General features: G+C 49.5%; 1 protein-coding gene across 3 annotated transcripts in view; it reads left to right on the top strand.

The window, feature by feature from the left end:
• PSD4 (pleckstrin and Sec7 domain containing 4) overlaps positions 1 to 27551 on the top strand; it is a 37598-nt gene that overhangs the window by 4239 nt on the left and 5808 nt on the right. Inside the window, exons 1-9 of one of the 3 annotated variants that reach the window (XM_023518843.1) lie at positions 9853 to 10030; positions 18133 to 19140; positions 20624 to 20702; positions 21574 to 21955; positions 25078 to 25401; positions 25851 to 25931; positions 26018 to 26130; positions 26325 to 26383; positions 26572 to 26661. In XM_023518843.1, coding sequence (XP_023374611.1) covers positions 18196 to 19140; positions 20624 to 20702; positions 21574 to 21955; positions 25078 to 25401; positions 25851 to 25931; positions 26018 to 26130; positions 26325 to 26383; positions 26572 to 26661 — 2073 coding nt within the window. In that variant the 5' untranslated portion in view covers positions 9853 to 10030; positions 18133 to 18195. Of the gene's footprint in view, positions 1 to 9852; positions 10031 to 18132; positions 19141 to 20623; positions 20703 to 21561; positions 21956 to 25077; positions 25402 to 25850; positions 25932 to 26017; positions 26131 to 26324; positions 26384 to 26571; positions 26662 to 27551 lie in introns of those variants that run through there. The other 2 variants (XM_023518841.1, XM_023518842.1) reach the window with 2 other exon arrangements.

Below are 27551 nucleotides of genomic sequence, written 5' to 3'. Positions count from 1 at the left end.
TCCACCAGATTCCACTACTCTTCTTAAGATTTAGTATCGCATGTTGCCGTACGTAATGTGCACCCATGTTTTTGGCTCAAACTTTCAGGAAGAAAATTGTTTTAATTCAAATTTTTATGTGTTCATATTTAGGTATTTGTTTTCATATTATAAAGAAATTCTAGCATTTATTTTTAAACATAGAGTTGATACTTTGAATGCATAACCATAAATAAAAAAATTAAAAATGTTTATATAGGTACGAATTAATATTACCCATGTGCATCCTTATTTTTCCCTCAAAACTTTAGGCAAAAAGTGGGCATAATACATGGCAGGATATGGTACTTGGACAGGTTAAAAATTCTCTTTTTTTTGAAACAGAGTCTCACTTTGTTGCCCTTGGTAGAGTGCTGTGGCATCATAGTTCACGATAACCTCAAATGCCTGGGCTCAAATGATCCTCTTGCCTCAGTCTCCCAAGTAGCCAGGGCTACAAGCACTTGCCACATTGCCTGGCTATTTTTAGAGATGGGATCTCACACTTGCTCAGGTTAGTCTTGAATTCCTGAGCTCAGGCAATCCACCCATATTGATTTCCCAAAGTGTTAGGATTATAGGCATGAGCCACCATGCCCAGCCGGGTTAAAAATTCCTTGGTTTTTTTTGAGACAGTCTCACTTTGTTGCCCTTGGTAGAGTGCTGTGGCATCATAGCTCACAACAACCTCAAATGCTTGGGTTCAAGTAATTCTCTGATCTCAGCCTCCCAAGTAGCTGGGACTACAGCCTGCCACAACGCCTGGCTATTTTCCAAACGAGGTCTCACTCTTGCTCAGGCTGGTCTCTAACCTGTGAGCTCAGGCAATCTACCTGCCTCTGCCTCCCAGAGTGCTAGGATCACAGGCAAGAGTCACCTCACCCGGCCTTGGGTTAAAAATTCTTTAAAAAATATTTTTATAGGTAAGACATGTTAAAAATCTTAATTCAAACAGCTCTTAGCATACAAAGTGAAAAACCTCCCTTTCCTGTCCTCTAATCTCTAATTCTCCTCCTTGAGGCAGTTTCTTGAGAATACTTCTAGGAAGGTGTTCTAATTATAAATAAGCATGTATGTGTACATTTGTTTTCCTCTTTTTTATACACAAATTATAGGGAATAAAATTCAGATCTATGCCTTGTTTGTTTTTTTCAACTTAACATGCTTAACATTTATTCTGCTTTAAGAATACTGGTGGACCAGGTGGGGTGGCTCAGGCCTATCATCCTAGCACTCAGGGAGGCCAAGGTGGTGGATTGCTTGAGCTCAGGAGTTTGAGACCAGCCTGAGTGAGCACGAGACCCTATCTCTATGAAAAATAGAAAAACTAGCCAGGTATGGTGACACATGCCTGTAGTCCCAGCTACTGGGGAGGCTAAAGCAAGAGAATTGCTCAAGCCCAAGAGTTTGAGGTTGCCATTAGCTATGATACCATGGCACTCTACCCAGGATGACAGAGTGAGACACTGTCTCAAAAAAAAAAAAAAATACGGGTGGACTTCCTTCTTTTAAGTAAATGTATAATACTGTGCCTTGTAGAATGGGCCTACCATATTTACCTAGCCAGTGTACTCTGGGTTTATAGGATATTTTCCCTATTTTTTTTTGTTTGCTGTGATAGGTAATAAAGCATATTTGTATACCTATATATCTCTCACTTATGTGATTGTTTCAGCAGGAGAAATTCATAAATGGGCTTCAAAGTTATTGAGATCCTTATTAAAGTATTTGAGGTTTTGATGGATGTTTCCAGCCTGCCTTCCAAAGGCATGCGTGATTCTGTGGTTGGGAAAATGCTGATCTCCCCTCAGCTCCACCAGCTCTACGTGCCAGCCAACTTTTTGTTCTTGCCAACTTGACAGTTGAAAAACTCATTGCACTATAGCTTTAGTAGATGTTTCTTTCTGATGAATGGTGTCATGAGTTGTACATATTTTTAAGCTATTTGTCTTTCTGTGGACTGTTCGTGTGGTTTTCCTGTGCTTTAAATTAGAAATTTTTTGTTGTTGAATTAAAAGGGGTCTTACTATTTCCTCTTCATCACTCGTTCCCAGTACCAGCAACTGCCCCATGCCGGCCACCTGCCCATATCTTCATGTGCAGCAGTTGCTATGATATGATGGGTTTGTCATTGGATCATGATGTATTCTGGAAAGATATGTGCTGATTTATATATGCATGTATTTTAAACTTACATTATATTGTGCTATAAATCGTCATGATCTTCGTTTTTGTTTTTTTTGAGACAGAGTCTCACTATGTTGCCCTCGGTAGAGTGCTGAGGTATCACAGCTCACAGCTACCTCTAACTCCTAGGCATAAGTGATTCTCTTGCCTCACCCTCCCAAGTAGCTGGCTATTTTTCTGTTTAACTAGCCCTGGGCCACCCTTGGTGTATGTGGCTGGCGCCGTAAGCATTGTGCTACAGGTGCGGAACCACGATCTTCATTTTCTAATGTAATCTTTTTCTTTTTAAAACCAGTGCTTTTAAAAAAAAGTTCTATCTGACTGTGATGTGTACACCTGGTTTGTTCCTTCTGATTTCCCCACTGTATCACATAGCTGGAGTTATGGAAGTTGATTTTTTAAAATAATTGTATCACCATTTTAAAATTTTATTTATTTGTTTATTTAGTTTATTTAGATTTTAAAATATTAAGGGCGTACGAATATTTTTGTTACATGTGTACACTGTAACAAAGTGGATTCTTACTGGATTGGTCTATATAGGTTCTATGGGGAAGTAGCCTTATGGGGTGAGCCTTGAAGGAAGAGGATTGGATGGATGGAAAGGGGGATGGGAAGGAAATGGAGTTGACTAAGGAAACATATGGATGCACCAGGAACATTTAGGCTCTGCTAGGGTCACAGCTTAGGGTGAGGAGGGTGTTTGGTCATAGGAGAGGCTGGAGAGGCCTTGATGCCAAGGTTGGACTTTCCCTAAAGCCACAGGGTAGAGGCAGTGGGATCACCGTTGGGGACAGAGTATTGGATGAATAAAAATTGTTCAGGGCAGGACTGATCTCTCAGCAGAGAATCAGGGTGGACTGGATATGAACTATGAGAGGCAGGTGGTCGCTGCAGATTTCCATATAAGAGAGGGGATCTGCGTGCTGGGAGGGGAGAGGGGTCTGGGCTGGTGACAAGGCTGCTAACTTGAGAGGCCAGCAGATCTGCTGCCAGTGAACAGGCAGGACCTGAGAGGGGCAGGCATGGGTACAGGCAGGGGGAGGTGCTCTGGGACCCTTGGGTAGACTGTGAAATCTGATGTACTGCTGCGTATCCAGCTAGAGGATTTCTGCTGGCAGTTAGGATACTTGGCTGGAGAGGGGTTAGTGAACCCTCAATGTGCAGGTGAGAGGTGAACATGTAGGAGTTGATGAGGTCCCCTGGAAGAGTATGAGAGTGAGAGAGGCCCAGCCAGAACAGAGCCCAAGGCAGGGATATAGGAAGAAGTGGACAGACAGGCCGAGCCAGCCAAGGAGACCTGGTGCATTCTTGAGCTCTGCCCTTTCCTGCCTAGATGACCTCAGGGAAGCACCCTCTCAGTGGGGTGGGGTAGAGGATAGTTATATACAACAAGGCTAAAGGAGCAGTCCTTGCCTTCCTAGGGGCGCTCAGTGTAGCCTTGGAGGATGCATGCAGATACTGAGACAGGACAGGTGTGGTGGTTCATGCCTGTAAGCCCAGCACTTTGGGAGGCTCAGGCAAAAGGAACATTGAGGCCAGAAGTTTGAGACTGAAGTGGGTAGCATAGAGAGACTCTGTCTCTACAAAAAATTTTAAAATTAGCTCAGTGTGGTGGCAGGTGCCTGCAGTCTTAGTTACATGGGAGGCTGAGACAGGAGGATTTTTGAGCCCAAGAATTTGAGGTTGCAGTAAGCCATGATGATGCCCCACTGCACTTCAAGCTGGATAACAGAGCAAGACCCTATCTCTTAAAAAAAAAGTAAGAAAAACAAAGTAGTATTGAGACAGGAGGGAAATGGCCCTGGAAGCTCAGGTGTGCAGGCTCTGCTCCCTAGGTCTGGGCTCAGAGGTCCCAGTGCTATTCCTGCTGAGAGCTGCAAAGCCAGGCTGCTCCTTTGTCCCCTGAAGGTGACAATGGATAGAGCATGGGCTGGACCTTGCTGCTGCAGAGGTCACTGGAAGCACAAGGGTGTGCTGCTAAGGGCAGGATTAAATGTGGGCACCCAGAGGAGAATACATAACCCTTTGGGTGGCCCAGGAAATGTCCTGCTCTGAGTGCATCTTCCTCCTCCACCTCGTCAAGGCACACCTGTTCTCTGTTTAATGCCACAGCTGAGTTCCTGTGCCCTGAGCATTAGAAGGAAGACTTTCAGTTCATTCTCCAAAGCAGTAAATGCAGGAAAGGTCAGACCCAGCTGTGCAAAGTGTCTTCTCATTTACATATCCTTGTCATGATTATTGACATGAGAGTTTTACACCTGTGATATTGTTTATTTTTTTTAAATACACATACTTAAAAAACAACACGAATTAGGCACGATCAACTATCCTAAGCAATACCATCTATATATCACTGGTTTGTCGCACCAGTTATATTTTTTTCTAATGCATATTGAAATAAATGCTTAACTGTTAAAGATGTTCATTATGTGCACCTGCCCATGGAGGCAAACACAGCCTTAAATTTGTGGGTTATTAGAGAAGGTAATCTTGGGTCAGGTCCTTCCTCCCACCCTAGATAGAAGAGGGAAAAACCCTTTTCTTCTACTCCATTAGGTTTAGTGACTGGGACCTGTGAATTAAACTGACAAAAGACAGATTAATAGAAAAAAATGGTTTATTCACATGCCAATGAGAGCCAGAGATATCTGATTTATTAAATGGCTAAAGTTTAGCCTCCTATGTCTAACTTAGTAGGGGAAAGGGAGGGAGCACAAAAAGTCCTTCATTAGGAGTTTCTTTAGGAGAAAAAGGGGTTTTGGAGAACAAATGAGAGATACATTTTATGATAACGTTTGTCTGTACAGGTATGAGTAAGCAGTCACATTGCCTCCTTCAGGGCCATAAAACTCTCCTGGAGAAGGGATTTGGGATGGGTTTTATTCCTTTTCTCCTTTCTGGCAGTAGAGCTGCCTTGAAGAAGGAATTTATGGCAGCCTTATTTCAGAAGTTACTGCTTTTCATCATAGAAGAGAAGCTCTGAGAAAGTTTTTTTGTTTTTTTTACATTTTTGAATTTCAAATGTCTTCACCATAACTCTGGAGTTCTAAGTGGATCCTCATACCTGCATCAGAGAGGTCACATTGGCCATAACAAGACCCTGTTTCCTCAATAAATTAAAAAAAAATAAAATAAGCCAGGTGTGGTGGCACATACCTGTGGTTATAGCTACTCAGGAAGCTGAATCATGAAGATCACTTGAGTCCCAAAGTTCGAGGCTGTAGTGAGCTATGATGACGCCACTGCACTCTAGCCTAGAGGCAGAGACCATGTCTCTAACCAAAAAAAAAAAAAAAAGAGAGAGAGAGAGAGAGGTCTCACTGGAAACCTGGCAACCATTTGATTTGAGAGGTGGTGGTGGGTGAGGATCAAGAACTGTGAACACAAAAAAGAACTGTAAACACCTATGCAGACCCTGTCACGCCCTCACCCCTCCCACAGTAATTCTCAGCCTCTACTGATAACAGAGGTTGTCAAAGGATCTCCCGGTCTGTAAAGTGACCACAGAAACTCAATCATTATTTGATCCAACAAATTTAATGTGCTTATAAATTTGTTTTTTGTGGATGATAAACATAATAAATATTTATTTAAAAAATTACATATCAAACAGAGAAAGTCTATCCTTATTTGACTTAAAAAAAAAAAAAAGTCAATCCAAATGTACCAAAGGTGAGCCAAAAAGAAAAAAAGAAAAGGAAAACAAAAAGAAATTAAAATCACATATACTGGGCTTGGCACCCATAGCTCAGTGGTTAGGGTGCTGGCCATATACACGGAGGCAGGAAGGTTCAAACCTGGCCCTGGCCTGCTAAACAACAACAATTGCAACAAAAAAATAGCCAGGTGTTGTGGTGGGCTCCTGTAGTCTCAGCTACTTGGGAGGCTGAGGCAAGAGAATTGCTTAAGCCCGAGAGTTGGAGGTTGCTGGGATGCCATGGCACTCTACCCAAGGCAACATAGTGAGACCCTGTCTCCAAAAAAAAAAAAATCACTTAGACTGTTATCAGGCACAGATAACTACAATCAATGTTTTATTGGCTTATTGCCTAGATACACAAACAAGTTTGTAAAAATTGAAATCAAGGCTGGGAGTGGTGGCTCACACCTATAAACCTAGGAGGCCAAGGCAGGTGGATTGCCTGAGCTTAAGAATTTGAGACCAGCCTGAGTAAGAGTGAGACCCTGTTTCTAAAATAATAGCTAGGCGTGGTGGTGGGAGCCTGTAGTCCTAGCTACTCAGGGGGCTGAGGTAAGAGGATCACTCGAGCCCAAGTTTGAGGTTGCTGTGAGCTATCACACCACAGCAGTCTACTCTGGGCTACAAAATAATATGAATAGTTTTCTTAATAATATGCTAGAACATCTTTCCGCTTTGTTAGATAGTTTTCAAAAATAAGATAGCCAAGGGATCATCACATGGCTATATGGCTGTGTCTTAATCGATTTATCTGATTCCTTACCTTGGATATTGAAGTGGAGAGCATTTTTGCCAAAATAATCAGCTACACGCACATGTGTTTCAGCAGATGTTTGGTGGGTGCCTCTGGTGCCAACTCACTGCTCAGGTGAGAAGAGCAAACCTCTGACAAGTGGCTACAGTGAAAGTGCTGATCTACAAAGCACTGGGGACAGCCAAGGAGGGAGGCCCTGGGAGAGGAAGGCAAGGGTGGACTTTTGTGCTGGGGCAGGTGAGAGTCAGGGAGCTGTGGCCTGGACATCTATCCACAGTCGCTGGGAGTGTTTCACGTGACCACAGGCAGGGTAGGGACTGCCTCTTAAGGTTGCTGTACCCACCCCAGGTTTGGCAAAGCAAGTACAGAGGCAGAGCCAGTCATTCGTGTCTGTAATCACTTTCTGCCCTCCTCCTGGATGCCCAGGGCGGCAGTGGCGCACACATGTGGTATGTGTTGGAACTTTGGTGATGCCACTGGGGTTCTGTTCTCCCTTCTCTCTGTTCCCTAACTCTGAGAGACTTCTCCCTGTGTGTTCTTCCTGTGGGCACAGGCTAGGAACTGGGGAACTGGGAGGGGATGAGGCCTTTTCTGGAGGAAGGGGCATGTGGCTTCCTCCTTACTCCCAGGCTTCCCTAAACATTCAGGGGCATAGGGACCCACTGAGGGACTTCGGGCCTTCCCACACACCCTGCTCAGGAGGGTGCCCAGAAGGACAGTTTTTAAGCTCCATTAACTCAGAGAGTTTTTATAAGCTTTGAGTTGGCAGAACTGAGTCAGGCTCAGGCTGTCAGGAGCTCAGCTTGCTTGGGGAGGAGGCCTGCTCTGTGCCTCAGGTTCCATATCTTCAGCATGGGGGTTGTAATGGGGTATAGCAAGAACGCTGTTTGCTGGGGCTCCACAGCCCTAGAGCCTGAATAACTGCTGTGACCCTCCAATCCTCATCTGTTCTGTAGTGTGGGGATAATAGTGCCCTGCCTTTCCCCAGCCAAGACCTCTTGGGGCTGGCAATGGTGCCTGAGGAGGGCTGCTGGTGCATGTCAGCCCAGAGAGGGGCTCCGAAAAGGGTACCTCTCTCCCTTGTGCATCCCAGGAGCAGGGCAGACCCAGACTGTGCTGAAATCCCTAGGGCACTTCTCCCGGAAGGTGGCTCCACTCCCCTCCTGTGCTCAGAGCATGAGAAGCCGCATCAGCACCTGTGCTGAGCAGCTTCCTCTGTGGGCAAACAGGAAGCAGCCTACCTCGAGGGAGGCAGAGGGACACCATGCAGAGGCCTCCCGACCCCGTGACGGTGCCCTCACCCCTGCTGCTGCTTCTGCTTTCTCTCTGTCCTCCCTTGCCAGCACTTGTCCAGTTTATGAGCAGGTGTTGATTCATCAGTCTTTTTGTTTATTTCTGTCTCTGTCACTGGGTTGGATGCTCCCTGAGAAAAGGGTTGTGTGTTTTATTCCTGATGGGTCAGCAGCTTCTACATAGGGACCATGTCGATTAGGCGCTGACTTAAGCTGTGGCAACATTCTGGAAGCACCCAGTGGGCTGTCCACCTGAGTGGAGGGCTTGGTGACTTTATGGCTTACTCTGAGTGGGCAGAGTGTTGTAAAAACCCAAATATCAGAGGAAGAGCAGATTGGGGGAAAGAAGGAATCAGGTCTCCCTTACAAACATTGAGTTTTAGGTCTGGTGAGATAAGTCTGCCCCTAAAATTAGCCAGCACAGGGAGCAAATATTGGAGGCCCCATCTGACATGTCCAAATGTGCAAGTTAGGACCAAAGCTAACAAACTGTCATACCGACTGCCCTATTCTCCTAATCCTCACCTTCCTCATGGCCTGGTGGTCCAGGTTTGAGTTAAGATTCTCAGAGTTAAAAAAAAAAAAGATTCTTAGAGTTTGTGGTTGCTGTGAGCTATGATGATGCCATAGTACTCAACCCCAAGGTGACAGAGTAAGACTCTGTCTCAAAAAAAAAAAAAAAGAAAAGAAAAGAAAAAGAAAAAAAAGATTCTCAAGCTCCTCTGAATGGGCTGCTGTGGTACACTGCACCCCAGCCTTTGGTGCCTGCTGTGGCCCTACTCACACAAGCATCTGGGTAGTTAGCCTGCCCACAGGTCCAAGCCCTGTCCATCTCCCTCCCACCTCTCTACCAGCACTCTTGTCCCCACCATGCTGCAGTCTAGGGCTGCACAGAGCAGTGGTGCAGTGTATCCATGAGAAAGGAGGCCATTCAGGCCCCAGAAGCAGAGAATCCTGGGATCCTGAGGCTTAGAGTATGGTGGAGAAAGGGGGCGCGCAGGCTCCAGGTAGGATGGCCCTGTGGACTCTGCACCGTGGGGAGGGATGCAGCTGGAGGGACAGCTAGAGCCCAGTCCTGTCACCTGCAGGCCTGAACAGCCTGGTCTGAAGGCACTGCTGGTTGGGCATACAAGTGGAGGAGTCCACTGGGCAGCTGGGTTAGTGACAACAAGACTGTAGGGTAGGGCAGAGTCTTTGGATCCTCAGCAGAGAAGTCTAGTCGTTGAGGCAGAAGAAGTGGATCATATGGGTGGAGAAGAGAATGGTGCATGGGTATCATTCCCTACTAGCCCTGATCTTATACTCGTGGAGAATTCAGCTGTAGGAAGGGAGGACAGTCAGTGCATGTAGTCAGAGGCTCTAAGTTCTAATGCCAACTGTGTGACTTCCCAGCTGGGCATCCCTAGGCAGTGGCTTAAATTCTCTGAGCTGGCCTCGGAATCTGGATCTGCATAATGGGTTTAGTTATGCTTCATAAAGTAGGTATGAGGAATGGTTGAGTGCTATTGGGGTACACCTTTTAACTACAAGGCAGCTGTATCAGGTGACTAGACACATAGCCACACAAAATTCAAAATGTTAATAAACACAAAGAAAGAAAAGTTACCTGACCTGGAGCCCTTCTGTCTCCCACTGGGTGTCCTGTAGGGGACAGAGAGCCTGGGCAGAGCCACGGGGAGGAAGGAGGTGGGGCCTGCTCATAGTCCAGGCCCAGCCCCTTCCCCTTTCTGTCTCCCGGGGCCTTCCATTGTGGGAGAAAGGCAGTGCCATCATGGCAGGTCCTTCTGGCCTAGTGTGCAGGCTGGGGGCCTCCAGAGAGCGGGTACATGGGGAAAAGGCCCAGGTGCCAGGCCTGGGAATGGAGACTCTTGTCTTGTGGGCAGGAAGTGCGGGTGCTGAGTAGCTCAAGGGCCCTGGGGAGGTGGTGGGGCGCAGGAGGGGTGTGTATTGTGGTGAGCAGGAGCGGAAGGAGGAAGCACCAGCCACCACAGCCATATTTGCTGGGCAGGAGGACTGTGCAGCCAGGAAGTGCTCCTGGGACCCCAGGCCAAACATCCCTTCTTGGGCCCTCTGGAGGTGAGCGAGTTGGGCCTTCCTAGGGTGCAGCAGGGGGAGCTTCCAGGGCGAGCAGGGGACATGAAGGGGATGGGAACAGTAAGCGCAGGGCAGCGTGTCCTTTGTATGTGTGCACCTGCCGTGAGTGAGTCTGGCCTAGGCTAGACTCCTAGCCTTCCCTTTCCTCCTCTCTGTCCCCTCATCCCTCAGCCAACTCCTCCCCGTTGGGCCCTTCTTGGATTCCCCACCCTGCCCTGGCTTCTCTAACCCCAGCCATTTCCCTTCCTAGGTCCTGGTCCTTTGGAGTTCTGCCACCAGGAAGGGTGAAGGAAGTCCCTTGCTTAACTTCTTGTGAACTCCCAGGGTGCTGGTTACTCTCATGGCTCAATACCCAGTGGAAGCTTTGGTGGCCAGAAGCTTCAAGTGAGCTTTGACCACAGACCCTGAGGGAGGGAGTCCGCGCAGGCCTGGGCCTGGAGTAGGGGCCGCCCTAGGTGTGGCCTCTGTAGGAGCTCAGTGTTCCCTCTGCCACTGGGGGCTTCCAGCCTCCCCTGGCCTTCCAGGCTCCTCTCAGAGAGACTCGGGTAGAAGCAGGGACCCCTCTTGCCAGCTTCACTCTGGTTTAGGCTTGTTGTCTTCATGAGCACTAGGAACTATCTGACTCTGTCTGGGATGCAGTGAGGCCCACCCATTACAATTATGGTCATAGTGAAGGCAGCCTTGTGGAGGGAAGCCCTCGAGTCATGGTCTCTCATTCTAGGGCCCAAAATCCCACAGTTGGAGTCAGCCCTGTGCTAAAATGTAGGGAAGGGCAGCTAATGATAACCCTCAGGTGCCCGGGGCCTTAGCCCAGCTTGAAGGAGTGGGCCCCAGTAGGCCTGTCTCCCCAGTTTCCTGGGCCCTAGCACATCACATCATCCTCTCCTTCTCTGGAAAAGGAACCACCCAGCATAGGGATTAGAACCCACACAGGGAGGAGAGCGGTCCAAGGAAGGGGTGAGGGAAGCAGGGTGTGAGGACAGAGGGAGGAGAGGCCCCAGCTTGGCTCTGAACCTCCCAGTGGTCTTTGTCCTTCCAGGCCAACAGCTACACAGGGGCCCCTTTGGTGCTCTGTAGCCCCCATTCTCTCTCTGCCCACAGCAGCCCTATCCTCTCTGCTCCCCTCCTGAGCTCCAGCTGGCCCAGCGCAGGTCCTGGAGTGACGCCGCCGGCCTCTCTTTCTCTCCGTGCACATTTGCATGAAGGCTTCTTCCGTGTGGGCAGGATGTGGGGCTCCTTCAGTCATTTCTGTCATGGCACTACAGGCCCCAGTTCAGACAGGACGGCTGCCCTGCACCGCCAGCCGGGGAACTCCCCTCATGGCTCCTGCCCACAGGGGCATCTCTAGTCTGGCGGCTTTCTAAGCTTCTCAGGGACAGGACAGGTCATCTCCTAAGTCCTGGACAGGCCAGAAGCCTTCATGCTTTTCTACGGGAAGGAAAAACATTCCAGGGTAAAAGAAGGAATGTATGCCTCCTGAGTCCGGCAGCTGAGAGAGGGAGAGACACAGAGAAAGGCACCCTGGGGGTGGAAGGCTCAGGGCTGAGAGCCCAGTGCGGGCAGTTCAGGCTGAGCCTGGCCAAAGGGCTGTTTGTTTGTTTTTGTTTTTAGCCTCTCTGAACTGACACACAACAATGTTGAATTGGCAAAACGTGTTATTTCTTGACCACTTACCAAAGGCCACGCTCAGCATTAGCACTCAGACCCTTTCTGGCTTTATGATAAACCTGCAGAGCGGTTTACTGGGTTTACTGGATCTTATTTCCCTATTTTACAGAAAAGAACTAGGTGAAGTTTTTTACCCCCAGTGACATGGTTCTTTAGTTGTAGAGGTAGGGTCGGAGTCTGACACGGGAGCCTCCTTGTCTGTGTTCTTCACCATGACCTTCAAGTGGGCATCAGAGGGCATCAGAGTAGGGAGTCCTGGCCTGTACCCTTTTCCCTTCCTGCTCAGGGCACCTTTGTGCCCCAGCCTCCGTGCCTGGCTCCTCAGCCAGAGTACAAGGCTGCGTTCCCAAGCTGAAGGTGGAAAACAAACCTACTATTCAAAAGCATCATCCAGGTGTTACCTGTGCTTAGTCCTTGCCCTCGAAGATCAAAAAGGAGAGTGCCTTGAAGTCTCAGGGTGGCTCGGGGTGGGGTGAGGTATAAGGCACTCCGTGCTCTTGCTTCCTCAGCCGTCATTTTCTGTTTCCTTCACCTCCTGCTGGTTGAACACACAGCTTAGCCCCTGCAGAATTCTCCATGAGAAACACATACCCCGTTATGGTGAAAATTTCCTGAAATGTAATCAGCTAAGCTTAAGATGGAAGAGCTGGAGGAGGCACAGTGGGAGAGTAGTCTCTCATTCCCACCCAGCTCCCTTCCTCCCGCTCCCCTCTGTACCCTCCTTAGACATCCTGAGCCATCACAGTGCTCAGAAAAATGAAGGGCCACTTCATTGTACAGGTAACGGGAGCCACTTTAGGGCATGCGCAGATTCTTGATTGTGGATTCCCTTGCTTTTGCCTTTGTTTTGGTTAGGATAACTGAGACAGGAAATTGCAAAAGAGGTTTTACAAAACACCGGGTGTGGGAGAGACAAAGTAAGTCAAGAAAATTTTAGATGCATAAGACCTGGGCTGTGTTCCCCAATTTCTGGCCTATGTTCCCCAATTCCTGGCCGGCCTCTGCTGAAGAGATGTCATCCTACCTCCAGGAGTCAAAGGGTGGTCTCCATCATTGCCCCTTCCAGGGGACTGGTAGGATTGCCTTCATGGCCATAAGAAGTCATCCTATCCCTCTACCAGGGAGCAGCAATTAAAATTCAAAAAGAAAAAAAAAAAAAAGACTGGGAGCAGTGGCTCATGCCTGTGATCCTAGCACTCTGGAAGGTTGGGGCAGATTCAAGACCAGCCTGAGCAAGAGTGAGACCCTGTCTCTAAAAAATAGAGCTGTAGGGGGCGTTGTGTGAGTGGGGGGGTACCTGTAGTCCCACCTACTCAGGAGCCTGAGGCAAGAGAATCGCTAAGCCCAAGAGTTTGAGGTTGCTATAAGCTAGGACAACACAGCACTCTACCAAGGTACCAAGTGTAACAAAGTAAGACTCTGTCAAAAAAAAAAAAAAAAAAAAAAAGCCAGGCATGCTTCTTCATACTTGTAATCCCAGCACTGTAAGGGGGCTGAAGCAGGAGGATCACTTGAACTCTGGATTCAAGTGATCAGCCTGGGCATTATGATGAGACTCTATCTCTAAATAAATAATAATAAAAATTAGGCGGGTGTGATGGCATGCACATATAGTCCCAGCTACTCAGGAGGCTGAGGCAGGAGGTTCACTTCAGCCCAGGAGTTTGAGGCTGTAGTCAGTTGTGACCATACTCTAGCTTGGACAACAGAGGGAGACACTGTTTCTAAAAAAATAAGAAACAAAAGAAGGAAAGAATCTCTTAAACACACAGTTACACAAGTAGAGACCAACCAAGGTAATTGAATGGGTCCTCAACCTCCTGTTTTCTGTACAGGCTGCTTCCTGGGAGCTGAGGCCCACGGGGGCATTTTGATCGCTGGCCTGGCAGGGGTCTACCTCTGTGGCTCTCAGAGTGCAGGGCCTCTTAGGAGGAAGAGGCAATTCATTCAATGGCAGACTGGCCCCAATGAGGATGCCATCATGTCTTAGTGATGCTAATTCTCCTTCTCTAAGCCTCAGTCTCCCTAGTCCTCTGGCCAGGTTGTGGTGGAGGGAGTGTTCTGAGGATCCTTGCTATCTGTCTGTCTCTTCATTCATCTGTCCATCTATTCATCCATCCACCCTTTCTTTCATTTTCACAAATCATTTTTGTTTGCCTTTCAACTAAGCAGGGTATTACACTGGCAGTGGGAAAATAGGAGTTGGAGTGACTGTCTCTTCACAAGGGAATTCAGTAATGTCCATAGGAATGGACTTGTGGGTGAGAGGAGAAGGGGAGGCTTACGGAGCCCTGGACCTGGAGGAGTTCACTCACACCTCAGTTGAGGCCACAGGCCAGCCTGAAAGTTTCAAGGCAACACTAACCTTTAGCTTTCTTTTTTTTTTTCTGAGACAGTCTCACTATGCCACCCTCTATAGAGGGTTGTGGCACCACAGCTCACAGCAACCTCAAACTCTTGGGCTCAAGTGATTCTCTTGCCTCAGCCTCCCAAGTAGCTGGGACTACAGGCACCCACCACAACGCCCAGCTATTTTTTGTTGCAGTTGTCCTTGAGGTTTAGCTGGCCCAGGCCGGGTTTGAACCCGCCTGCTTCAGTGTATGTGGCTGGCATCCTACCCACTGAGCTACGGGCACCGCCCTAACTTTCTAATCTATTTGAACTACAGGTCCTGCCCCCCAGGACTTTGTGGGTGGGAGTGAACTAGCACAGTCCATCACATAAAGGGAGTCAGTCATTCAGCATTTACATACTGAGAAGCAGTGGTGAGCAGGGAGCACGATGGCCTGCCTTCCTGGCGTTTATCTTCTAGGTAAACTAGAACTGTGTGAGCAAACACTCAGGGAACATTGGATAAATACTCTGGAAGCAGATGTGAGGGATGGAACGTGCTGGGATTGAGTTTAATTGGTGTAAAGAGTCAAACCACACACCTTGTCCCCCACTAAATCTGGTGGTGGTTCTCCACTGCCTTCCCCCTCGGGCTCCCCTCCTCTCCCCACTGTGTCCTCCAGCCTACTCAGAGTGCTGGTGCCCTGGACATTTGCTCTCTGGAAAGGTGCTGCATCTTCTCTGTGTTTTGTGCTAATTTGTTTGTTTTTTTTCTCTCCAAAAAAAACTGAGGAACACTGAGTTCCTTCTGGGAAGGCAAATAAATGGTCTTACGTCTAGCATAGTCCAAGCATTCGCCTGTGCTGCTGCTTTGTATTACAGATGCATGTTTGTTTACTAAGATGGGACATTAAGAAAGGGGCTTCAAGGGAGGTGGAAGAAAAACTTATCCACATTGCCTGTGCTGCTCCGGTTTTATTTTCAGTTTCCACTCACTTTTGCTTTTAGTTATTGGTGTGCCTTTGTGGAAATTTCTAGCTCAACCGAGTAATCAAACCAGGTTAACTGGGTTTGGGGAACCTGGATCCCCGATCCCCAACATTTACAAGTATATAGTTGGTAAGAGACATGTGGGGCCCCCCTCATCTCATAAAAATGCAGGGTGCCCTTTCCAGTGGGCCCTACATGTCAACCTGTTCTTGTTCCCACTGTTGGCATGGGAACTTCTGTCGAGTGTGTTCACTGCTGAGTGAAGGTGAGCTGATGCTATCCTGGCAAAATGCTCCACTGTGCACAGAGACACCAGGCTGTCACCTATTCAGATACAGTGTGTGTGGCGTAGGGAATGAGGACAAGAGGAGGGATTGTGTCTGGGAGGGAGATGGGCTGGGCTCACACTGACCAGGTCTTAGCGGGAAGAGAGAGGGCTCTGGGGCCAGGGAAGGGAGGCAGTTGGGTGGAGCAGGCATGGCCCTGTGTTCAGGCCCCTGTAAACCAGGTGCGGCCCCCCAGCTCTCTCCTCCATCTCCTGGGAGACAGATGTTTTCCCAGTCTCATTTCCTGTACCCCATGGGCTGGTTACTTGGGATTCCAGTAGTGTCAGGTTTAGGCAGGCCTGGGAGGGAGATTGGGAACCCAGCAGAGGGAGGGGCGACCTAAGTATAGAGAGTGGGTCCTGAGCCTCACTGGCCCCTTCCACTTTGGAAATAGGACTGCTGCATTCCTCTCACCCAGAGAGTACTGGGTGGCAAGTGGGCAGCTGCTTAGGTGGAACAGGTAGTGCTGCTGACTCTCAGACTTGGGAGCAAACCATACAGCTCCTCAGCCTAAAACGTGGTGGCAGAGGGACAGAACCTAGAATGAATTGTGAAGGCTGGACTGACGGGAGATGGCAAGACCAGTCCCAGCTGTTTGACCCTGAGCATCAAGTACCACACTGAACATAAGAAAGGGCCCCCCTTTTGGGATGTCAGCCTTTTAGGGAGGCTGACTTTTTAACTACATGGTAGAAGGGCCCTGCTGGGCTGGAACTTCAGAATCAAGGACTGTCTTTCAGCAAGTCCAGATTCTTCTTATTCTAAAAGTGAGAAAGGTAGAGGTTGGAACAGAGCAAGGGGTAAAAACCCAGAAAAGAACTTTCTTTCTGAGGGACTTTTAGAAAGATACTTTCAAGATGAGTAAGAACCCAACATTGCAAAGGATCTTTCCTAGGTGATCTTAAACAACACGTGGCCCCCACCTGAGCTTGTTTGAGAGCTCTGGGAATTGTTAACACTTAGTGAGTGTCTATCAGTGGGCCAGACCTGGCTGAGGCTGGCATGATTCACTTCCATTAACCCCAGCTCCCCTTGAGGTGGGGCTCCCAGGGACTAAGCAGCATTCCCGTTTCATACACTCAATTGTAAACGGCAAAGCCAGGGTTAGAGCCCAGGTCTGTCCATGTGGCTATTCATTTAGCCCCACCCACGTTCTCTAGTTCTCCATGGGTTGTTACATGTGTTGTTTGGGCCTCTGCATGGTGGGTCAGGCCTGTCCTATAGCCCACTGGTGGCAGGCCCTCAGTGTGAGGTCTGGAACCCCAGAAAAGGACAAGCCGTGTTTGTGAGGGTGGCCTGGTACAGGGGGAGGCTGCCTGGGCCCACGCTCTCCATGCTGGTGGGAGAGGTATCTGCTGCAGGGTCAGTACAGAGAACACCAAAGACTGGAGGGCAGTGACCTGGGCTCAGGGCCTGGCCTCCCTAACCTGCTGTGGGTCATTAGGCCAGTCTTGGGCTTTGACTTCCTCATTTGTGAAATGGATACAGTAGGGGCTTGCTCGCCTTGCTGGTGTGGGGTTGGGTGAGTGGTGGGTGGGGTGGGCTTTTTTAGCTGTGCACATGGAAGAGACTGTCCTTTTTGGGTGTCTGGAAGTCACACATGGGTATAAATTGGGATCCTGTGAGTGTGTGTGTATTTTAATGCCCTGGTGCCTCCAGATATTTCAGTATAGCTTGCCAGTACTCGTGGTCTTCAAGGTAGAAATCTGTGAGTAAAGAAAGTAAGACAAAGAAAATAAGGAAAGACGTGCTGAAGCCAGTGGTGTGTTTAAGACATGCCACTGGGGCCTGTGTACTTAACTCTGAACTTCTGGAGAGCCAGCGCCATGAGGGAAACAGATTATGAGTTACCAGTTTCACTGTGTCCACTGGATCAAAACAAGCCTGTTACTTAGAGGAAGCAGGACCACTCCAGGAGCCATGTTAAGCTGTGAGCCCCATGCAGGGGATGAATGCTTCCAGAAAATACCCTGGCTGTGTCTGATAAGGGCCCACCCAGAGTGTCGGTGTGGCTGAAGCACATGGCAGCTCTGGGCAGAGGTGCTATAGCCCCAGGCAGACACAGCCACCACGTCCCAGAAGGCAGGGGGCTCCTCCCCAAGCAGTGAGTGGTCTGCTCAGTGCCAGACAATAGAGCTGAAATGTCCTCTCTCTGTGAGCCCAGGCTGAGCTTCATGGAGAGTACCTTACTTTTCCACCTGGACCAAATTGCACAACTGTCAACAGTTTACAAGGACTGCAACCAGCCTGTGTGCTAGCCATGTGAATGGCACAGGTCCCAAAGACAAGGGCCTTGGAAAGTGGAGATAAGTAAGGCCATGACCTTTCCCTCCTGGGTGCTGCCTCTCCCACGGGTCTGTTCCAGCCTCCTGACCTCTAGGCTGTGTCTGTCTGGCTCTCATGTGCCCTGGTCTACATACCCATGCCAGTTGTAGCCTGCTGCTGCCTTCCCACCTCTGTTCCTGCTGCCTATCACCTTCGTCTCTCCACTCTCCAATTAAGTCCCTAGAGAAGGATCTAATTGGGCCGATTCATCCTTTTCAACCAAGCCACATGGGTCACCTTCAGCCAACAGATAGGTGTCTTTGGAGCAGGTGCTGCCTGGGTGCATATATGGTACACCCCTTACCTCCCCAGGGCTGTGGAGGGCAGTGTTCCTCAGCAGCGGGCACAGATGTGGTATTCACCCCAAACATGTCTGACACACCACACAGGGGCATTCGAGCCTGCCAGCCCTTTCTAACCTACATTTGTGTTGGTCATTTCCAGGGCACATGTGGATTCCCAGTTACACCCTGGGCCAGCACTCCCTCTGATCCACACAATGGGGCCATGACACCAGATGCTCCTGGGGGCTCCTGTGCAGCTTTCACTTTGTGGATGATGGGTGACTACACGCTCTCTGACCACCCCCAACCCACGGAATTTCTCAACATCTATTTGGGAGACAACCTGCAGCCTGACCCAGGCACAAGCCTGAGGGACATGTGCCACCATCAGGATCCTTCTGGACCCCTCAGGCAAAATGCTGCTTCCCAGGGCTCTGGGACGGAGCTCACACACCCGGGGAGCTGCTCTTCCCAGGAGGAGCGCAGGCAGAATGTAGCATTGGGAGGGGCACCTGGTGACAGCCATCCTGTGGGGAGCCCAGGGCAGAACCCAGGCACATCCACGCAGGTGGTGTTCTGGGCAGGCATCCTGCAGGCCCAGATGTGTGTCCTGGACCTGGAGGAGGAGCTGGAGAAGACAGAGGGGCTCAGGGCTGAGCTGAGAAGATGCCTCCCCACAGTCCCAACAAACCTTCCTGGGGATGTGGGCCTGCTCAGCAGCGCCCCCGAGGAGGAGGACTCTGGGGAAGACAGCAGTGGACCCGAGGAGGAGCATCAGGCATGGCCAAGACAGGGAACCCCAGGCTCTTCCCCAGAGTGGGGTTCTGAAGAGGAGAGTCTGTTCTTCAATAATCCCCTCTTCCTGGAGAGCCCTTGCTCGGAGGCCAGTGCTTCTGGAGAATGCTTTTCCTGGGGGTTCCCAGACCCCCTCGCAGATGTGGAGACTGGACCTGAAAGCCCACAGACCTTGGAGCCCCCCCTCTTGGGAGGCTCAGTTCCACAGGAACTGGGAAGTGAGCCCGATTTGGAGGACAGCTCTGCTGATGCTAGTGGACACAGCACCCCTCCATTCCCCGTGCCCATCTATAAACCACACTCCCTCTGCTGGGCCCCAGTGGTCCCTGTTGAGGTGACTTCCACAGCCCCTCCTGGTCAGGGGGAGAGTGAGGTAAGCCTCATTCTGGGAACTGACCCAAGGATGTGCTGGGAACCCAGAAGGAAGGGTCTTCCTCTGGGCTCACTGGGCCCAGAACATTCTTTTCTGATGTAAGGACCTTTTGGGATCTGGAGTAATACAGCAGAAGATCAGGACCAGTGTGGCCTTCAGAATTATAGGGAATTTTATCAATGCCATGATGTCACCTGAACATGATGGCAATTAAGTCCACAAATGTCTCCAACTCTCCAGCTCCAAGGGGCTACGTCTAGATACGTTTGGAGAACAAACAGCTCCTTCAATTGCAGCGTGTTCCAGGCTGTTGTCAGAATCTTCCCCTCCCACTTCCAAGACATTCCCAACTGTATCAGGGAAGGGGGCAGCATGCAAGGGTGGCCTCTGCCCCTAAAGGAGAGAGATGTCTATTTTAGGAGTCCTGTCCTTTCTTTTCATGAGAGATTTTGGCATTTTGTTACTTTTTGTTCATCATCTTTTATTCTCCCCATCCACTGACAGTAGATCAGGCCTGTATGACAATGGTGGAGATTCCCTGTATCACTTAGGAATGAGGACAAGTTCTGTGAGACAGTAGGAAGCACAGATTTCCCAAGGAGGCCTTTGCTTAAGAGATAAGGAGACTCAAGATGGCAGAGGAAGCTGTAACTTTCTAATCTCTCAATTTCCTGAGAACAGCAGAGAAGAGCTGTTAACCAGAGCAGTTCTCACCTGAGCCCCAAGATCAGAGGAACTCCCTGGTATTGGCTGGCATCCCTTCCACCACTGGCCAAGGGTCCTGGTATGGGTGGTTAGGGCTCTGTCCTGTGCAGGGGCATTTTCTCAGGACCTCCTTGCTCTAAGCACTAAAGTTTTCAGAGGGAAGCCCAGAGATCCTTAAAGTTGGAGGTTGACACCATTCTGGGATGGTAGAGCCCACCCAGCCCAGTGCCTGAGGCTATTCCCTACACAGCCCCCCACCTGAGGGTTTGAGGCAGGGCCATCTGGGCAGACCAGGAAAGGAGGAGGCCTCCTGGGTTATGGGAAAGGCCCTGGGAGCAAGTTTCCTCTGGGAAAACCTCTCTGTCTCTCTCTCAGACTTCTCTGGGAGATATGCTTGGTCCTGCCCTGTCTGGAGCACACCTTGTGGGTAAAACGTTGACCTGGGAAACAGAACACCTTGAATCTCACCTTAGCCCTGCCACATATCCTGTGCAACCTTGGGCAAGTCACTTCCCCTCTCTGGGCCTCATCTTTTCCATCTTTAAAGGAGGAATGGGAGCCTGGTACCAACCACTCCTAGGATATGGGTCTTCTCCTGCATATTCAGGATCCTTCACTGGTGTCCACATGGTTTGCGGGGGAGGACGGCAAGGAGGGAGGGTTTCTGCTACCCCTGGAGTCCTTTCCTTCCCCTCCTTTCCTCTCCCTGCCTGGCCTCTCCCCCCACCCCTCTCAGTGCCTCCAGGGCTCTTGGAAACACCTGTGTCTCTGTCCTTAGGACTCTCCCAACCCTGAGAGCTGGCAGACCAAAGAAGGTCCTTCTAGGCCTCAGGTGCCTCGTATTTCCCAGGACAAAGGTGAGACCCAATATGGGGATCTGGGAACTTGGGAGATAACAGATTTTAGGATCTGAAGTGTAGACAAAGATCGTTGTTGGATCTATGTTATTAAGGGGGTCACACTGCATTGTACTGGAGCCAGACAGACTTGAAGTTAAACCCACCTCTGCCTCTGGGATTTCAACATTAAAATGGGTTTTTAAATATTTACAGATAAGTGAAGGAAATGTATAAAAGACTCATCTGTTTATTTTTATTTATTTATTTATTTATTTATTTATTTTGAGATAGTGTTTCACTATGTCACCCTCAGTAGAGTGCCATGGCATCACAGTTCACAGCAACCTCAAACTCATGGCCTTAAGCAATTCTCTTGCCTCAGCCTCCCAGGTAGCTGGGACTACAGGTGCCAGCCAGAACACCAGGCTATTTTTTTGTTGCAGTTTTTGTTGCTGTTTAGCTGGCCCAGGCTTCAAACCCACCAGCCTTAGTGCAGGTGGCTGGTGCTGTAACCACTGTGCTACAGGCACTGAGCCATCATCTGTTTATTTTTTCTAAGAGATTAGGGTCTTGCTGTGTTACCCAGGCTGGAGTGCAGTGGCAACATCATAGCTCACTGTAGGTTCCCACCCACCTAAGCCTCCTGAGTGACTGGGACCACAGGTGTGAGCCACCTGCCTCTAGACTCAGCATTTTTGATGCCTGAGGCTTAGTGATTTAGCAGAGGTCCTGCCCTTAGTTGCCTCAGGGCAAGAGCCCAGGAGCCTACTCTGCCTGTGGGGGAGGTCACTGGCTGAGAAAGGGACAGGGCGTGCTGCCCGGCTCCAGGGGAGGAGCCCCACAGGTGCCTCCAGCCCTGTAACCTGCTTCATTCTAGGTTCTTCCTCAGGTGACAGTGACGCTGGGAACCCCCAGGAATCTGCTCTCTGCACTTTGGCTGCTCCCAGTCCCTGGGAGAGCTCAGCTTCTTCACCGGATCCTAGCAGCCCCGTGTCTGAGGGCACAGGCCCTGGTCCCAGACCCAGCCCTGCATCATCCCAGGAGGGCAGCCCAAAGCTTCAGCGCCACAGCTTGGGCACCTCTCCCAAGTGGACACTAGATGCCTCATACTCCTCACTCTTGGAGACAGATGGGTCAGAGCCAAGTTCCTTGGAGAAAGAGGAGGTGGGGGAGGCCCCAAGCCCAGGGGAGGAAGTAAGGAGTGAAGGCACCATCAGGCCTGAAAAGGCTGGAGGCTCCCAGCCCAGCGTTCACCTGACTCCTGCACAAGGGTAAGTCTGAGACTGGTGCTCTGGCTCCTAATTATGGATGCATTAAGAATATCCTAGTCTGGGTTCAGTACCCAAAGTACAGTGGTTACAGCACCAGCCACATATACCAAGGGTAGTGGGTTTGAACCTGGCCCGGGCCAGCTAAACCGTTGTGGCAGATGCCTGTAGTCCCAGCTACTTGGGAAGCTGAGGCAAGAGAATTGCTTAAGCCCAAGAGTTTGAGGTTGCTGTGAGCTACGATGCCACAGCACGCTACCTAGGGTGACAAAACAAGACTCTGTCTCAAAAAAAGAAAACAACAAAAAGAATATCCTAGTCTGGATGGAGCATAAGGAATACACATTGGGATTTAACATACTACTATTTGTTAAGAAGGATAGGGCTTAAATGCATCAGAAATGACAGGGCAGACAGTCATACTTGTGGGGGCAGAATCTTAGTGTGCTGGGGTAGGGCCATAAGAGAAGTGCCCACAGGTAGACACCAACCAAGAGAGGAGGAAGAGGAAGAGGTGTTCAGGGAACCTAGCCAGGGCCATGTGATCAGAAAAACAGGATCTGTGTTCAGCAGGTAGGGGAGTGGAAGGGGAGAGCTTGTGATTTGAGCATTAGAAACTTCTTTGAATTTGAGGAGGTTTCTGGGAGGAACTTAGCAAAGAGTGCAGACCCGGGGTGCAGGCTCAGGGCTCACCAAGCAGAGGTCTGGTGGGAACCAAGGGAATGGATATCAGGACCCCTCATAGGCTTGTGTAACCCCAGCGCTGTGACCAGTGGTAGGGATGGGCCAAGTGGGAAGCCAGGCTAGACGTCCATCTGTGCAGGGTGAGAGACTATCAGCCCCTGGGATCTCTACACTGGAAAGGGAGTTTTGTTCTCTGGCTGTCTGAACGGGGATCATATCGAAGAGATGTGGAGGAACCAGCAGTGGGGCAGTAACTGGAGGGTTAACCCCACTCTCTCATCTTAGTGGCCTTGGGTGGTGGTGACAGAATGTTAAGTCAGTGCCAGAAACCGAAGAGCCATCTTCCTTATGCACCTGGAAACTAGGTTGCCCTGGGGATGTTCAGAGGCTTGGTAACCAGAGAAGTCCCAGCCTCTAAAAAGGGAGCCAAACATTTAACTTCATCCAACCCCAAACAAGAGTAAATTCCTCCAATATGAGAACCATACTTTCACAGGAAACAATGAAAAAGGCTTAATTGGTGATTCATCTTGGTAAATGACACTGAATATTATATAAATAACTCTATTTAATCTTATATTTAACTCAGCAAAGGAAGTTTAATTTTCCCAGCACAAATTTGCTGATTTGAGATATCTTTCACTCATGTTTGATTTTCCCAGTGAGGTTATAAAGGTCATTTATTTAAATAACAGCTTTAGTGAGGTATAATTCACATACCATACAATTCACTCAAAGTATACAATTCAATGACCGTTTATATGTGCATATTATTTTTTTCCAAAGTACTTCCCTATCTTATTTTGGTAACAATGCTAATTATTTATTTATTTATTTATTTTTTAAGAGACAGAGTTTCATTTTATTGCCCTCAGTAGAGTGCCATGGCGTCACAGCTCACAGCAACCTCCGGCTCCTGGGCTCAGGCAATTCTTTTGCCTTAGCCTCCCAAGCAGCTAGAACCACAGGCATCTACCACAATGCCCAGCTATTTTTTTTGTTGTAGTTTGGCTAGGGCCGGGCTTAAACCCACTACCCTCAGTGTATGGGGCCAGCGTCCTACTCACTGAGTCACAGGTGCCTCCCTAATTGGTCATTTATTAAATAATACTGTATTATATTTTAATTATTTATTTATTTATCATTTTTTTGAGACAGAGTCTCATTTTGTTGCCCTTGGTAGGGTGCCTTGGTGTCATAGCTCACAGCAACTTCAAGCTCTTGGTCTCAAGCAATCCACTTGCCTCAGCCTCCTCAGTAGCTGGGACTACAGGTGCCCTCCACAATGCCAACCTCTTGCTCAGGCTGGTCTGGAAATCTTGGGCTCAGGTAATCCACAGGCCTCAGCCTCACAGATTGCTAGGATTACAGGCATGAGCCACTGTGCCTGGCCTATAATATGGACTTCAAGTAATTCTCTTTATATGTGACAACTGGGTCCTTATTTTTATTTTCTCCTCTTCCTTGTTCATTGGACTAACTGTTCTGGTCCCTCATTTGTCAGTGGATTTCCATGTCCTGGAGTCTTACATACAGTGTCTCTTTCATGGATTTTATGAAATCCTTTTTTTTTTTTAACCAGACTTGAAATTTTACTTTTTCATTAGTTTCTGTTGCATTTGTCCTGCATTATGGGATATTTATGAGCCTCAGGAAGCAGTGAGAAGTCATCAGCAAAGACCCTGACCAGTTCATTTTAGGGGGAGAGGGTGGTTGACTGAAGCCTAATGATATAAATGGTCAATTGATGAGTGAATATTTTCATATTATGATAACTTTTGCTTACCTGTACAACTCCCTAACTATGCTAACCGGATAATGAATGTTTAAATGACTAGGGTACCCCATACTTGTTTGTTTATAGTGGAGTGGAAACAGAAGAGTCAAGGGGAGATTAGAGTGAGTGGTATCTGAGGGTCTTAATTCTAAACTCGGAGTGTTCTCTAGGTCTGCTGGGGGTTGCTGCAGGGGGTTTCACCGGTCACCCCGTTTTCCTTGTTGTGTGACTACCAGGTTGGGGAAAGGAGAGACTGGGGACTACTTCCAGGACTCCCTCAGCTGCTGGCATTTCTAAAGCTAGTCTAACTTCCTATTCTCTGCCCCATAATTCCAGCTATGTAGGCTCCAGATCTAGGAGTGGAGGCTGGAGCTGGGAGGTAGGGAAGGGACGAGGAGATGTGTAAGGATCACAGGGGAGGGAGGGAGACAATCCCATCTATCTTGGGTTAGACAGATACCACGGGGGTCCTCAAAGGGTTGTACCTGTCACCCAAGGTGAGAGAAGCCCAGAACCTCCTGTAGTTTATCTGAGGAAGTGCAGGGCACCCAGCTTGGCTCCAACCCTCGTTGCCTTGTGTAAATACCTTCCTGTCTGGGTTCCACAGGTCCTGGCCTGGCCAGGCTGGTTTGGTTGTAACTCTGCCTCCTCCCTGCTCCTCTAGGCCCCTTCAGTCAAGGCTCTTGAGCTCCAGCTCCGACCCTGAGGCTGGTTCACTCCCTACCACGAATGACCTGAAAGGACACTTGACCCAGAGCCCCTGCATCTCCACTCCAAGCGAGAGCCTGAGAGCACCACTGGACTTTTCCAGGCTTCCTGAGGGCCCCATGCCCCGAGTACAGTCCCCAGAGGAGGACCAGAGGCCATCAGCTAGAGATAAGCTAGCTAATGGCATCAGGAGTGACAAGGTGGCCTGGAACTTGGCCTCACGCCTCTATCACCTAGATGGCTTTCGGAAGTCTGAAGTGGCTGCCTACCTGCAGAAGAAGTAAGGGGCCCTGAGAATGAGGCAGGCCTGAGGCTGAGGCAGGAGATGGAGGAGCTCCTGCTGGGCTCCCTCACTAGCCACTCTGATGTCCCCTCTGCCCTTTCTTCCCATCATCCCCTCCTGGTCAGTCCTATCCCCCATCCTTACTCTCCCCTTCCCTGGCCGTCCCTGCTGCTGCCTCGTATCATTCCTTCTCCATACCTGCCATCCTTGCTTAGCACCCTGGACCCTACCACCTTGCCAACCCAGACTGCATGGTCCCTCCCACTCAGCACTGGATGCAGGTGTAGGTCCCTCTGAGACCTCAGGTCCAGCTTGGCTGTGCCTTTCTCCTGCTCAGCTCCTACCCTGTTAGACCCCATGACATGTGCCAGCCCTGGGAGCCCTCTGCTTCTGTGGTCCTAGCCCAGACCCCTGGTGCAGGCTTCAGCCCTGTTTCCCCTCTGCAGCAACGAGTTTAGCAGGGCGGTGGCTGAGGAATACTTGTCCTTCTTCCAGTTTGGAGGCCAGAGCCTGGACCGAGCCCTCCGGTAATGCCTTTGGGCCCTTCCTATGGGAGGCTATAGAGGAGGGATGGCCCTGGGGCCCTGTCCTTGACTCTGGCACTCCTTGGCAGGGGCTTCCTCCAGGCCCTGGTGCTCAGTGGGGAGACACAGGAACGAGAACGAATCCTCTACCAGTTTTCTAGACGCTTCCACCACTGTAATCCTGGGGTCTTCCCCTCGGCAGGTAAGGAGGGGCCAGACATGATGGGGAGTTCACTGGGGGGCAGCTGGTGAAAGTACTGGAGGCTGTGGAGTATGGAAGCATTCCAGGGTGGCAAGGTCAGCAGGAATGCTGCCACCCTGGAATGCTTTAGGGACAGGAGAAACAGAGGAGCCCTGAGTCCAATGAGCTTTTTCTCCCTCACCTCTTTGGGGCAGATTCTGTACATACCTTGACATGTGCAATCATGCTCCTTAACACGGACCTGCATGGACAGGTAGGAAGGTGGGGAGAGTGCCTGTGGGAATTGAGGCAGGGGCCAGTGTGCAGGTGAGGGGAGGAGACCAGAGGCCTGGGATGGGTCAGGGAAGGGTGTGGGCCTGGGGAACTGAAGTGCCTGGCTGGGGGTTATTCTATTGAATGGGGTGTGTGCTTGAGCCATCCCTCTTCCTTCCGTGGCCACAGAACATCGGGAAGAGTATGAGCTGCCAGGAATTCATAACCAACCTGAATGGCTTGCAGGATGGTGGCAACTTCCCCAAGGGGCTGCTGAAGGTATAGCACACTGGGGCCTTCTCCCCATTTGAACCTTGAAGCCTTTGTTCCTTATCCTGAGGGTAATGTGGAGCTCAGGCCTGGCTCTGCGGAAATATCCTTGAGAGGCCAGGGCTTGTTGATGGAAGGACTACTAAACAAGTGGTCTCTGGTTGGCCTCCCCAGTGGAATATTGGAATTTGTTAGCCATGCCAATCCACAGGCCCCCTGTCCTGGGCCTTCTGACTCAGACACTGTGGGAGTGGGACCCCTGAAATGTTTTATTACATTTCCAAGTGATTCTTACCTCTCTGAAGTAGAGAAACACTGGTTTATTAGTTCTCGGAGTGGACAAAGGGCAAAGCTTCAGATGGCAAAGGTCTAGAGCTCAGACTTGGAAGTCTGGTGTTCCTGAGTTTGAATTCTAATCTTGGACAATTTACCCATTGGCCAACTCAAGTTCCTCCTGGAGGCATAACCACCTTAAATGTCATCATTCAGATGAGATAAAACTGGCCAAGTGCTTGGCACACAGCATGTGTTTCACAGGCAATTATATCATTTCCTCTTTGTGCATTGCTTAACAAGAGGGACAGGTTCTGAGAAACAAGTCATTAGGCGATTCCTTTATGATGTGGGCATCACACAGTGTGCTTTGTGCTTCCACTAGCTAGATGATATAGCCTACGCATGCCTAGGCTACCAGCCTGGACAGCATGTGACTGTGCCAAATACTATAGGCAACTGTAACATGATGGTAAGGATTATGTACTTTTATATATGTATATATATGTATATATATATAAACATAGAAAAGGTACATTAAAAATATAGGGTAAAGGATAAAAAATGTACCTGTTTGGGGCAGCTCCATTGTAACCTTTGGGACTACCATCTCATGCATATCCTTA

This window comes from Otolemur garnettii, unplaced genomic scaffold, assembly GCF_000181295.1.
Source record: "Otolemur garnettii isolate 467f Iridium unplaced genomic scaffold, OtoGar3 scaffold00148, whole genome shotgun sequence".
In the NCBI taxonomy this organism is placed as follows: domain Eukaryota; kingdom Metazoa; phylum Chordata; class Mammalia; order Primates; family Galagidae; genus Otolemur; species Otolemur garnettii.
This window is presented reverse-complemented; position numbering and strand designations above follow the sequence as displayed.